Genomic DNA, 13,552 nt, shown 5'->3' with positions numbered 1-13,552 from the left:
ATGGTCTATTTCGGGTTTTACAAAAGAACCGGTTCCGAGCCCTGACGAGTAGTTTAGAAGGCAAGGGAACGAATGTATACTAAAATTATGTATTTCTAGCTATTTATATGTACCTACCTAACTAATTGCCATATAATATTTGTGACAAAAGTCATAGCCCGCAATTAGGTAGGTAGGTAGGTACATAAGCGTGAGAGCTGCGAGACGAGAAATCCTTTTTTTCTGCGTTCACACATTTGCGATAGCTATTTTCCTCGTTACTCTGGTCAAGTCTGGTCACGATTCGCAGAACGGTGCAAAAAATTACCAACGCTACTTATTTGCCTAGCCTAGGCTTTTAATTTTAAGCCCGATTAAGTACCGGAGGCTTACAAGGAAAATACATTTGTGATATAAATATATGTATTAAGTAATATAATATATTTTTAGCATTTAGCACGTATGTATTGTCAAAATGTAGGCATGTTTATGTTGGTGTGTTCCGACGGAGCGTCAATACTACTGAGTCTATTTTTGGTAAATGTTTTTATTATGTGAGTTACATACCTAAACTATGTTTTTAACCGACATTGAATGAGGGTTTTTTTTAGCCAAAATCCCGTAGTCGGGTTAAAGTTCAACGATCGGTTCGGTTGTTGTTATAAGAAGCAAACGAACAAGTTAAACTTAGGAAGTCAGTGCTCATTATCACAGACTAGGTATTGAGATAAGTTGTTAGGTACGTGGCCCTTTTACTTACCTCTGATGCCTAACAATCTGAAGCCGGCTCCGAAAGTATACAGAGAATCCACAACATGATAAAACCATTGTTCAAGATATAAAAGATTATTTACAATATTATATTAAAGGAGTATATTGTCCTAGCACAATACAATGTCCTGGCACTCCCGCGTATTGACTGCATATTGGTGCGAGTCAGTTAACCCCACGGCCCTGCTTTGATTGATTACTCGACACTAAACTTGATAATTATGTAAGTGTGTAACATTGTAAATATTGTAATTATGTAGACGCAATACCGCATGTTATATATACATAAAGTTCATAGAAAAGGCCACTTAGAGAGCAAATAAAATAGCAGATCCTAGTTTATGAAAAATAGGTATCTCTTTTTAAATTTTCTAAGGTATAATAATCAGATGATGGTTATATTTGAATTCGACTGCGCGGCTTACCTATTGTTGATTGTATGCAAATCGTAACTGTAAAGCTAACCGAAATTCATCCACTATACCTACCTTTTCAAATTTTACCGAAGTAACAATGTGTGCTTTAAACATTGCAAATCAACCTTTTAGGGTTTTTTTTTTATTCTTGCTACTTGCTAGTATTTGTTCCTGGAATGAAACATTCGAACTCAATTTTTTCATATTTAAATTCTGGTTAAGGACTTAACATTGCTAGACGTTGTTAAACATCAATTCCTTATTTCGGTGTAAATTCTTTAAACCTTAAAATAAGAACTATCCTTTCTATAGGTAACTTCTTATATGGGGTATTATATATGAAAAGGGATCTTATTATCGATGGCGCTTACTCCGCACAGCATCGCGCGGCATTGTATTTCTAATATCGGAGTATCGTTAATAATGGCGTAAGCGCCATCGAAAATAAGGTCCCTTTTTATAGATAACGTCACATATAAATCAATACAAATACGTTTATTTTATACCACAGTCAGCGATTTCAGTGGGTACGTATAGAGCCGTTAAATAGGTAGGAGTTTTTGTTACAACTTATTTAATCAAAATTATGTACTAAAGTATAATATGGAATTGTAATCAAATAATCAAATTTATATACATATAATAAAGCTGAAGAGGGTCGAAAGTCTGTACATGGAAGATATTCGAAAAAAAGTTGGCTGGGGATACTTAGAATCGATAACAGAACACGTTCCAACAGTTTTTAGATTTTTTGTCTGTTTATCTGTTTGTCTGTTTATTTGAACGCGCATCACGTGAAAACGGCTGAACGGATTTTGATGCAAACTTTACTAATCTGTCAAGAACATCCCCGGCCAGGTTATAGGCTATAAAAATTTAACCCCTAAAAGGGGGGGTAGCCACAACACTCGATTGACTTAAGTTTGCCCCTGAATCTTATGGCGCTACTTAGGAAAGAGGGGCAAACTTTTTTCAAATATGTGCTACCACTACAGAGTACCCTAGTAAACTAACAGATGGCGCTTAATTAAATACGTGTTGTCATGACTAGGGCTTGCAAATATTCGAAACTTTCAGGTATTCGAATATTCGACTTTTTCTGACGACATATTCGAATATTCGAATAATTATTCGAATATTATAAAAAATAAGAAAAAGAACGAGAAATCGGTTTATTATCGTTTTATTCAAAAGCTTATTTCACATATTGCTAAAACTAATGATATTTTGCAGAAATCCACTTAATTGACTAGATTTTATCATCCTACTATGAGATGTCCACATTTATAAAAACAAGTAAAACGCCAAAATAAGACGTATTCAATATTTCTAGATAAAACTTTTATTATAAATGCGCCGTTGAGTGAAATAATATAACTTTAATCATCTAAACCAAACCTAGGTATGTAAGATATTTTTTTTAGTAGGTAATTATTTTCTGATTTAAATTAACTTTGTAGTCACTCAGAGGCCTTAATTAATGGTCAGCTTAATTATATAATATTGGAATATTTAAGGGAAAAAGTTAGTTGACTACTGGATTATTCGTCAGCTAAAGGTGCATAGGGGCTGTCCATAAATTACGTCATCGATTTTTGACGATTTTGGACCCCCCCCCCCCTATAATCATCCAAAAATCATGCTTCAAATGACCCCATTTCCTCCTACTTCATGCTACCGTCATCCGATGTCCAGACCCCCCCCCCCCTAATTTGAAATGACGTAATTTATGAATAGCCCCATAGTTAGATTACCTAGTTGGGCAGGTTTGGTATGATCAAATTTGAGAATTGCGATAAGTGCGGGCAAGGTTTAGTCTTAATAAACAGAATGACCCTTTAACTTAAAACTTATGCACCGTAAAAATAACATACTATTTGATTTCGTTTCCTTTCAAATTGAGTTAGGTTTCAGTGTATTCACGAAGTCTATCGAGAGGAATACAGTAAAAATATTATTTCCTTCGTATTTGGGTACCTACCATTACTCATTCACTGTAAATACCCGGAAAACACACAGAAACTGTAACTGCAGCGGATTAAATAGATTTTTATAGTAATAAAAAATATTCGAATATTCGAAACCTGAGCGGCCGAATATTCGAATATCAAAACAGGCCGAATATTCGACAAATTCGAATATTCGAATTGCAAGCCCTAGTCATGACTCATTGCACAGTGCCGTCTTTTGGGGAACTGAGTAAACATTAAGTAATCAAGAAAACTAAAAATGTGTTTACATGGTTACGTAGTGGTAAAATAAACACACATATCAACACGCGTATAATTGCATAATTATTTAAAATTATTAATTTTCTCCGTCATGAATATACCTAATCGTAATTATATCGCATCCATATCAAATCCATATTCATACGTATCGCCGGCCACGAAGGTGGGTACTTTGAAAAAAAAAACATTGACCTCTGTCATTTGCAGTGCCGGATTAACCCTTTTAAGCAAAATAAGTACTTGCTTAGGGCACCACGTCTAGGGGGCACCAAAACCGTAGGCAAAAAAAGACCCTTAAATATCGAGCCCTATGTGAAGCTAGGCTGATAAAAAACTGTCCCATCCCTTCTCTGTATGAAATCCTGGATTAACGCCTGGATGGGACTAAAAATAAAAATGTACAACTGTCTATCAAAGCGTGGTTATTATATCGAAAAATTTTCGCGCTCGCTTCGCTCGCGTTTTCAATAACTTTCTAAGGTATGATAAAAGTGACATTCGGGTGGCGACTGCAGCAGCATTACTCTGTTGAAAATGTATTGCTGCAGCACTGTCAATTTTCGTGATAAAATGATGTGACTGATTTCCATACTAAAAGTAAAAATGTACAACTGTCTATCAAATTGAGTTTTTTATATCGAAAAATTTTCGCGCTCGATTCGCTCGCGTTTTCTATAACCTTCTACGATATGATAAAGATAACTTTCGGGTGGCGACTGCAGCAGCATTAGGTACTCTGTTGCAACGTTACTGCTGCGGCACTGTCAATTTTCGTGATAAAATAATGTTACTGACATCCATTCTCAGCAGCGGCAATGAACGTCAATTTACCAAAAAAATTCAATGTAATCTTGATGACCCTAGGGAGACGGGCACCATGGTCTAGAAATGCTTAGGGCATCAAAATATCTTAATCCGGCACTGGTCGTTTGCGGAGTCAAACGATTTGGGACTCGCATTTTATACGCATTTCCATGCCTTCCCGAAAAAAATCGAATCATTCGCGAAAGTCTCGCAACGCATTGAGGTTACAAGGGGCACGTGGTCTTCCTCAGGAGTCTGAAGAAGACCACGGTGAGTGGCGCTCTAGCCAGGCAGGCCGCTTCGCTTTTACTGTATCGTCCGATATAGGTACACCTACTACTCGGTCGTTTAAATCACGTGTAAAATTTTAATAAGGGCGAAAAAAACTATTGATTTTTTAGTGTAGTTTTCTTTAGTAGTAACTGTAAAATATTTTTCACTCCAGCAGCTCGAACAAGGGTACTTTGCTTCTTAAAAACAGTGAGCAAAATGCGATTTTGCTCACTGAGTGAGACAAAATGACATTCAATTGACCTTTATAGTCAAATGTCATTCCAACATGCGGGGTCTAATACAAGTTCGAAATACTTGGGTTCTATTATCTCTGTCCCTTTCACACTTAGTAAAAAGAATCAGACAAAAAAAGTTCAAACGACATTCAACGATATATTGACGTTTTATAATAGACCCCCGAAAAACTTCAGAACGTATAGTTCCAAACCACAAACGAGTATGAATTCTTAATAATTAATTAATAAAAATAAAGTTAAAGATTTGATAAAAACTGATAAAAACACTATATTTTAGGTATTTTATTGTACAATTAAAATAATGAACTCAAAGAATACACAGATTATCGATTACGCAAAATTTATTATTTTACTTTTAAGAATTTCTACTATAGTTGACAAATAGTACGTATCCGCAGTTCGGACCGTATCATACAAAGTTTTTTTTACAAAAAAAAATTTGTCGATTGAAGTGTCAGAGTATGTTGTCAAAAATCGTCAAAAAACGATGACGTAATTTATGGACAGCCCCTAAGTATGTTCTCCCTGCTCGGGTGAAAAACTTTGTGTACTACACGAGATCAAAGTTATTTACTAGTGATGTACCGACTATTGATTTGGCCGACTAGCCGACTAGCCGACTAATCTGCGCTCGAATGGCCGATTAGTCGGCCGACTAGTCGGCTAGTCGGCCAGATCATTAGTTTCGTATAAGTTCAGGTGAAAAACAATAGTTATGCTCCTTTGGTTGCGCTATTCATCATAATTTAGCTTGGCTAAAAGGTGTTCTCTACAGGTTCAAAGACCTATCACAAGAATCCTCGTTGAATTTCTGTTTTAGGTTCGTTTATTTTGCGTTCCTGAGCAGACCGTCAGTATAGCATGTAGGAATTGTAGGAGGTATTTCCAAGCCTCTATTTCCCGTACAAAGTCGCCAGTTAAGAACCTATAGCCCCTGGGGTCAGCGTCTTTATGAGCAACGTGCCCCATTTTGCAATAACATTAATTTAATAGTTCCTCATGGCTCCACCATTAAAAAAACCAAAAACTGAATAATAATAAAAAAAATGAACTATTGAATTTGCACATGAAATTACACAAGAATCAGTTGAGATCGACCTGTAGAGGAAAAAACCAGCCCACCAACATACGATAACGATCAAACGGTCAATTATATGAACAAAAGTTTTCGTAAGCACCCTGAATAGGTATTTTAGTAAAATAAATATAAAACATATGGTAAATATTTACTGTTTTTCTGTTTTTCTTTCACTAATAATGTGCCGACTAATCGGCCATTTTTGCCGACTAGTCGTCGACTAATCGCCGACTACAAATGTGGCCGGATAGTCGGCTTTCCCGACTAGTCGGCGACTAGTCGGTACATCCCTATTATTTACATCTCGTGCGCTTTTGATTCCCTTACTACGCTCAAGATTCTAAATTAGATTCACGAGCGTAGCGAGTGAATCTATTATAGAATCTTTCGCTTGCACGGGACTCAAAATAAGCACTCGAAGAAATATCAAACTTTGATCTCTTGTTGTACAAATAACTATTATCTGGACTACAATCCTCTAGCATATCCATCTGTCAACTTTACTTCAAGTTCCGCCTCCAGGGGAGGGAGAGAAATTAGGATTAGAAATTAGCCGCTTACTGACACAGACCGAATTCCACGCGGGCGGAGCCGCGGGCACAGCTAGTTAAGAATATATTGAATGTAGTGAACACAAATACTGATTACACCAGATAATAGTGTGAGACTCACACTATTATCTGGTGACACACTGTGAGTATAATCGGCGTGGTAATGTCTTGTCATGGTTACCAATTCAGCTGTAGGTAGGTAAGTGGCTATTTCACCTGAGTTGGCACTTTATACCTATTACAAAATCTTATGCAATAAGTAACTGCTAGCTATATGAAACTTGACTTTGCGATCTTATCAATATTAAGAATCTAATGTAGGCTTTGTTTTCTGCATGGGACATTGGACACAGTTATAAAAAGGTTATGACGTGTAGTTTTTTAATTTTTTTATCGACTTGAAGGAGGAAATCAATTCGACCATATATTTTGTCGGAAAATTACCAAATCCATTTCGTGCGGTATCTAAAAATGTCACATTTTTTTCTGATTACATTGCTAAAAGTGCTCTAACTATTAAGCTACTTGGTATCAAGAAGATGCAACTTTCCACCCCCTCCAACGACGTTATTTCAGCAGTTTGTAATAAAATCGCTGGTAATCTTACTTCACTAAAAGGTAACCTTAACTGGTCACCCCACAGCTCAGATTTGTCCCCAGTGGATTTTCCTCGGGGATATCTTAAAATTAAAACGTTTGTCAGCCTTTTAAGAGAGAAGTTTAGCACGTGACCGTCCATACAAAAAGAGAAAACGTCTTTCCACTTCTAAATAATTTCCATTCTCCATACTTTTTTAGTATGTTATTGACACAATGAAAAACTAGGTTTATTGAAAATAGGTTTTCCTTTTTTCAAAATTTGCAATACAAAAAAAAACTTCTTTTATAATAAAACAAAAAAAAAAATGCGAAACTAATAAACCTAGAATATATAGATGGTTGACCATGTGAATCTTGTCAGTAGAAAAAGGCGGCAAATTTAAAAAATGTAGGCGCGAAGGGTTATCGTCCCATAGAAAATATGAATTTCGCGCGTTATATATTATTATGCCAAAGCGATTGACATCAAAAACAAAGTGATATGTTAAGATTTAGTTAGTGGAAAACGTTACTTTTGTGTGATCCTCCACAGCCGGACCACCTCGCCTGATTGCGCTCAGTTTTTAATGGCGAAATGTACCTCTAATGTACTTCATGTACCTCGTTGGAAATTGAACGTACCTCTGTAGTTTGGCAGATATATGCGTTTAAAAGGGGTCCGGCTGGGGAGTAAAATCTGCAGCCGGACCACGCCTGGATCTGATGATATCTGTTATTTTGAGATATAATTTAAATAACAGATGAATGTACCTGTTACGTACCTCTGAATAAATCGTTTTTTTATTTAAAAAATGGTCTCATAAATGAATTTTCATACATTTCATTTTTTGAGTATATACGTAAGCGCCTGTCAAAAAATAATAGCAACATAGTAGAAAACAAATGTATTCAATTCGGGCAAGTCATCTAACGTGTCAACTAGATACAAATGTGGGTGGTTATAGGGAGTATTTAAAACCGACACGAGTTGCGAATTACCTTTTCGCACGTGTATTGTACAACGTTTTACAGTCACAGTTGAAATTCTCAGAGATGTTGCCGCTATAACAACAAATACTAAAAAATAATAAAATAAATATTTACGAGGGGCTCCCATACAACAAACGTGATTTATTTTGCCGTTTTGTGCGTAATATATACATAAATATTACGCACATATAATATATAAAACATGCATACATAGAATATTACGGACATTCTTATAGTAGACCAGCCAGCGAAAGAAAAGTCTTCTAGAAATCGATTTTCTCTCATGTCGTCCAGGATATGGGTGAATATGGTATCGATACATTCAGTGTAATGCCTTGAATCCAAATATATGAGATGACAAGCGCGAAAGTGGTGGGGATAGTTGTTGTGACGTCATAATTTTGGCAGTATAAACTTTTTTTTAGTTTTCGTTTAAACATACCATGTGGGGTACCAAATGAAGGGGCTTTGTGAGTAGATCACAAATATGTAACATACTGTAACATTTTCAATACTTGGTCTAACAAATTATTAGAAAACGTTCAAAAATTTCACAATCCACAGTTGACTTCGAACTGCTATAAATTGAAAATGGCTGAATGGATTTGTCCAAAATACATACCAAGTGACTGTGAATACCCTTTACATAATGTTAAAAAATGATTAACCAGATATATCAAAAAATAAAAAAAGTAAGTACATCAAGTTGAAAAAAAGTATAATTAACCGTTACATTAAACTGCAACTATTATTAAGGGGCTACCCGAGGTTTTCTTCAATTTTTGACAAGTTTTGAAATCGTATCTCCTTTTTTTGCACTACAGATAGAATTACAAGACAAACGGTTATCGGTTTTTCAATCTTTTATCTCCGGTCTTGTCCACCGGATTTTGAAAGAAATGAATACTTTATTTTTTATGAATTTTCTAAACATTGTCTAAAAAAACACTTTTTTCGTATCTAATTTGCAGTGAAGGATCTGAAAAATGTGTCCAGGGTTTTAATTTTAAACTAATTAAATTTTAAAAAGTTATGGCCAGGAAACCAGTTTTTTAGCCAAAAATTTTTCAACTTTGATGCCAATTGCCAAATATCTCGAAGACAATGAACTTTGAAGTAAACATGGGATACTATAGATAGTGCTTAAAGCCGTTGCCGTTAATATAATAAGCTACAAAAAACATTAGAAAACTAAGGGATTCAGATCGAAGGTCAGTGGCGTGGAGTAGCCCCTTAAAACAACCCGACTGTTGAAATATACTTTTGTAGTGGTCTTTTCACTAGCTTTCATTTGGTACCCATATTGCTGCAGTAAGAAAACAAAAATCTCCCCCCCCCCCTCCATTTTTCATTTGCGGGCTTTTTTTTTCTGTGTGACTACCATAATTCTGACGAATTCAACCACCCCTCCCATATCAAAAATCGTCCAGCCGTTTGGGGTGTAGGGCTTGTCAAATAAAAAGACATATATACACAGGCTAATCAGGCTATATACATTTTGAAAATGACGCCCGCAAACTGGTAACAGTTTGGCGATATTATAAATTTTGTTTGTGAGAATGTACCTTTTGTGTAAATAAATTTAAAAAAAATTAAAAAGTGGAGGGGGGGTTTGTTTTTTTTTTCTTACTATAGCAATATCGGTACCAAATGAAAGCTAGAAAAAGACCACAACAAAAACATATGTCAACATTGGGTTTTTATGTTTGTTTTAATAATAGTTGCAGTGTAATGTAACAGAAACCTATACTTTTTTTTTCAACTTGATGTACTTTTCTTATGTTGTTATATATCTGGTTAATTATTTTTTAACATTATGTAAAGGAAATTCACAATCACTTGGTATGTATTTTGGACTAATCCATTCAGCCATTTTCAGTTTATAGCAGTTCGAAGTCAACTGTGGATTGTGAAATTTTTTAACGTTTTCAAATATTTTTTTAGACCAAGTATTGAAAATTTTACAGTATGTTATATATTTGTGATCTACTCACAAAGCCCCTTCATATGGTAGCCCACATGGTATGTTTAAACGAAAATAAAAAAAAGTTTGTAATGCCGAATTTATGACGTCACAGCAACTATCCCCACCACTTGCGCGCTTGTCATCTCATATATTTGGGTTCAAGGCATTACACTGAATGCATCGATATCATATTCACCCATATCCAGGACGACATGAGCGAAAATCGATTTCTAGAAAACTTTTCTTTCGCTGGCTGGTCTACTATAGGGTCAAACAGATCACTGTGTTATGTCTTTCCTGTAGACATACACAAGAGTTAAGGGCTATAAAGGTTAATTTTCTTATTTAACCCTTATCCACGTGTACTGTTCGCGATAACACACTAGTTTTCTCTCCTGTGGGCAATAGTTAACAGCTTGTGGGCATGTAAGCAATGATTTTATCATAGTTCTGTAAATAAAAGGAGGACCTTTTCACGTGGATAAGGGTTAAATAAGAAAATTAACCTTTATAGCCCTTAACTCTTGTGTATGTCTACAGGAAAGACATAACACAGTGATCTGTTTGACCCTATAAGAATGTCCGTATACCTAATATTTATGTAAGTATATATTACGCACAAAACGGCAAAATAAATCACGTTTGTTGTATGGGAGCCCCTCGTAAATATTTATGTTATTATTTTTTAGTATTTGTTGTTATAGCGGCAACATCTCTGAGAATTTCAACTGTGACTGTAAAACGTTGTACAATACACGTGCGAAAAGGTAATTCGCAACTCGAGTCGGTTTTAAATACTCCCTATAACCACCCACATTTGTATCTAGTTGACACGTTAGATGACTTGCCCGAATTGAATACATTTGTTTTCTACTATGTTGCTATTATTTTTTGACAGGCGCTTACGTGTATACTCAAAAAATGAAATGTATGAAAATTCATTTATGAGACCATTTTATAAATAAAAAAACGATTTATTCAGAGGTACGTAACAGGTACATTCATCTGTTATTTAAATTATATCTCAAAATAACAGATATCATCGGATCCAGGCGTGGTCCGGCTGCAGATTTTACTCCCCAGCCGGACCCCTTTTAAACGCATATATCTGCCAAACTACAGAGGTACGTTCAATTTCCGACGAGGTACATGAAGTACATTAGAGGTACATTTCGCCATTAAAAACGAGCGCAATCAGGCGAGGTGGTCCGGCTGTGGAGGATCACACGTTACTTTTGTCAGTAACTATACTCGTACTTCCATCTTAAGCTCCATATTGAGGAATTAACAAAGATAAATCCACGACAACTACCGACGACAACGACGACACCGACGACAACAGCAACAACGACAACGATGACGATTTAAGATAAATGCAAGGACATAAAAGAAATTTCTTATAATGCTTTTCAAACATTAATGAAAATTTTCAAATTCAGATTGCAGGTGGGCAATAGGAAGGAAAGGAGTAAAAGGGTTACATTTTAGAGTATATTGATTTTGAAAAATAAAATCCTACTGTCTTCTTTCATTACCTATACTTAATAAACGTTTTATCCCGTGCAAATGTTTTGTAGTTCTAAATTATATTTTAAATATTAACTGACTTATGTTATAGTCCAACCACAACTAACTAGGTATATAACTATATAATACATAGGTAGTTATATATAAATACGTTTGGTATACCATATACTATTTGTGATAATCACAAATAAATGCCCTTACCAGGATTCGAACCCAGGACCTCCTGTTTCGTAGGCAGGGTCACTATCAATCCGGAGGGCGCCGTGGTGGAATGTCATACCAGTCGATCCCAGTGTGCCCTCACGAACGGCAGAGAGGCTAAAACGCCGGAGTGGGTTTAGTGGGTAGGGCCAAATTCTCCCCTTCTCTTGCCAGGAGAGGGGAAAGGAGCGGCGAGACCCACACACCGTGCATAAACGCATTCCCACTCCGTCAAAAAAAAAGGGTCACTATCAACAGTATCGATTAGGCTAAAAGGCCGTCAAATCAAGAATAAGATTAGGTAGATGTTTTCTTTTCACCGGCTTAAACTAGTGTATTATGCAAGCACTAGCATTGTGTGCCTATTGTGAAAGTAAGTACCTATTTTAAATTCAACAATCGTTTCTTGTTCTTTATTTCATTTCTTAAATAACTATCTTTCAACTAAATATGTATGAAATTTGATGTTTAGCTTAATTTGTAGTATCGTGTAATCTCCGATATTTCGTTAAGGTATTTTTTTTAAATGTGATTGTACAAAAAAATCCATCTGCAATATGCTCGTTAGGTTACTTGTGAATTAGCAAATTGTTTACCAAATAAGAAACATCTACCTACCTAGTGGCTTTGACATTGCGTGTACCCACGTGTGTGATGAGTTGATGACAGATGATCTTTGATCAGTATGAAGTTGGTTTTTTAAACAATCTGCCGGTCTAACGCAATAATTTAGTGTGTCAAGTTCAACAGTATACAGATTTTAATTCCATTCAAAAATGTACACATGTCACAATTCTTCAGGAATTGTTAATTACTTTCATACTTTTCCCAATTCAAATCAACTTACCCGAGCTTTTTATCCTTCATTTCGGCGTTCTAATACGGAATGTAAAAAAGGGCATCAACTTTGAGAAGCGTTCCGAAAACTGTTTACCAAATACCAACTTTCAGTAGGTATCCGCTTTTCATTTTTAAGTGTAAACCATGCGTATTGCCAGTGACGAAAACAATATTATCGCGATTTACACTGAGATTGTTGGCTATACGCGATCGATATGGCGGGTGGGTCGCGGCGCGTCCGTCGCGGCTAATATGAAACGCTTACTGGCATACTGGCTGTCGATGCGATGCGAGTCTAGGGGTGTTACTCCCATCGTCAACTAAGCGTAGGCGATTCAAATCCAGTATAATACGCTCCCTGATTACGTTTAACTGTAACGGATCTCGGGGTCACAGATAAATTGACTTCTCTGAATATTCAATTCACTTGAAATTGGCAAGCAACAAATAACTCGGGCACCACGGCTGATGTGACGTCACCTGACGGCCATTGCTAATCAATGGGCCCGCGAAATACGCTGACCTTGAACTGTCAAGATAAACTTATAAACTTATGGGTCAACAGTTAACTGTATATTTTAAATTTGCACTTTGTACGTTGTTGTTGCAATTTTAATTTATTGACTCATCTGTTTAAAAAATAGTGATGTACCGACTATTGATTTGGCCAACTAGCCGACTAGCCGACTAATCGGCGCTCGAATGGCCGATTAGTCGGCCGACTAGTCGGCTAGTCGGCCAGATCATTAGTTTCGTATAAGTTCAGGTGAAAAACAATAGTTTTGCTCCTTTGGTTGCGCTATTCATCATAATTTAGCTTGGCTAAAAGGTGTTCTCTACAGGTTCAAAGACCTATCACAAGAATCCTCGTTCAATTTCTGTCTTTAGTTCTTTGATTTTGCGATCCTGAGCAGACCGCCAGTACAGCTTGTAGGAGGTATTTCCAAGGCTCTATTTCCCGTACGTAGTCGCCAGTTAAGAACCTATCCCCTGTGGTCAGCGTCTTTACGAGCAACGTGCCCTGACTAAGTCTCTAAATTTTGCAATAACATTAGTAGTTCCTCATGTCTCCACCATTAAAAAAAAACA

The 13,552-nt window shown here is 36.2% G+C and overlaps 1 protein-coding gene across 2 annotated transcripts in view; it reads right to left on the bottom strand.

Moving 5' to 3' along the window:
- The window catches only part of LOC134795990 (facilitated trehalose transporter Tret1-like), a 33,769-nt gene extending 21,041 nt beyond the window's left edge, over positions 1–12,728 (bottom strand). Inside the window, exon 1 of one of the 2 annotated variants that reach the window (XM_063767888.1) lies at positions 12,471–12,728. In XM_063767888.1, coding sequence (XP_063623958.1) covers positions 12,471–12,490 — 20 coding nt within the window. In that variant the 5' untranslated portion in view covers positions 12,491–12,728. Of the gene's footprint in view, positions 1–739; positions 820–12,470 lie in introns of those variants that run through there. The other variant, XM_063767887.1, reaches the window with a different exon arrangement.
- Between the last annotated feature and the right edge of the window lie 824 nt (positions 12,729–13,552).

This window comes from Cydia splendana, chromosome 13, assembly GCF_910591565.1.
Source record: "Cydia splendana chromosome 13, ilCydSple1.2, whole genome shotgun sequence".
Lineage (NCBI taxonomy): Eukaryota > Metazoa > Arthropoda > Insecta > Lepidoptera > Tortricidae > Cydia > Cydia splendana.
This window is presented reverse-complemented; position numbering and strand designations above follow the sequence as displayed.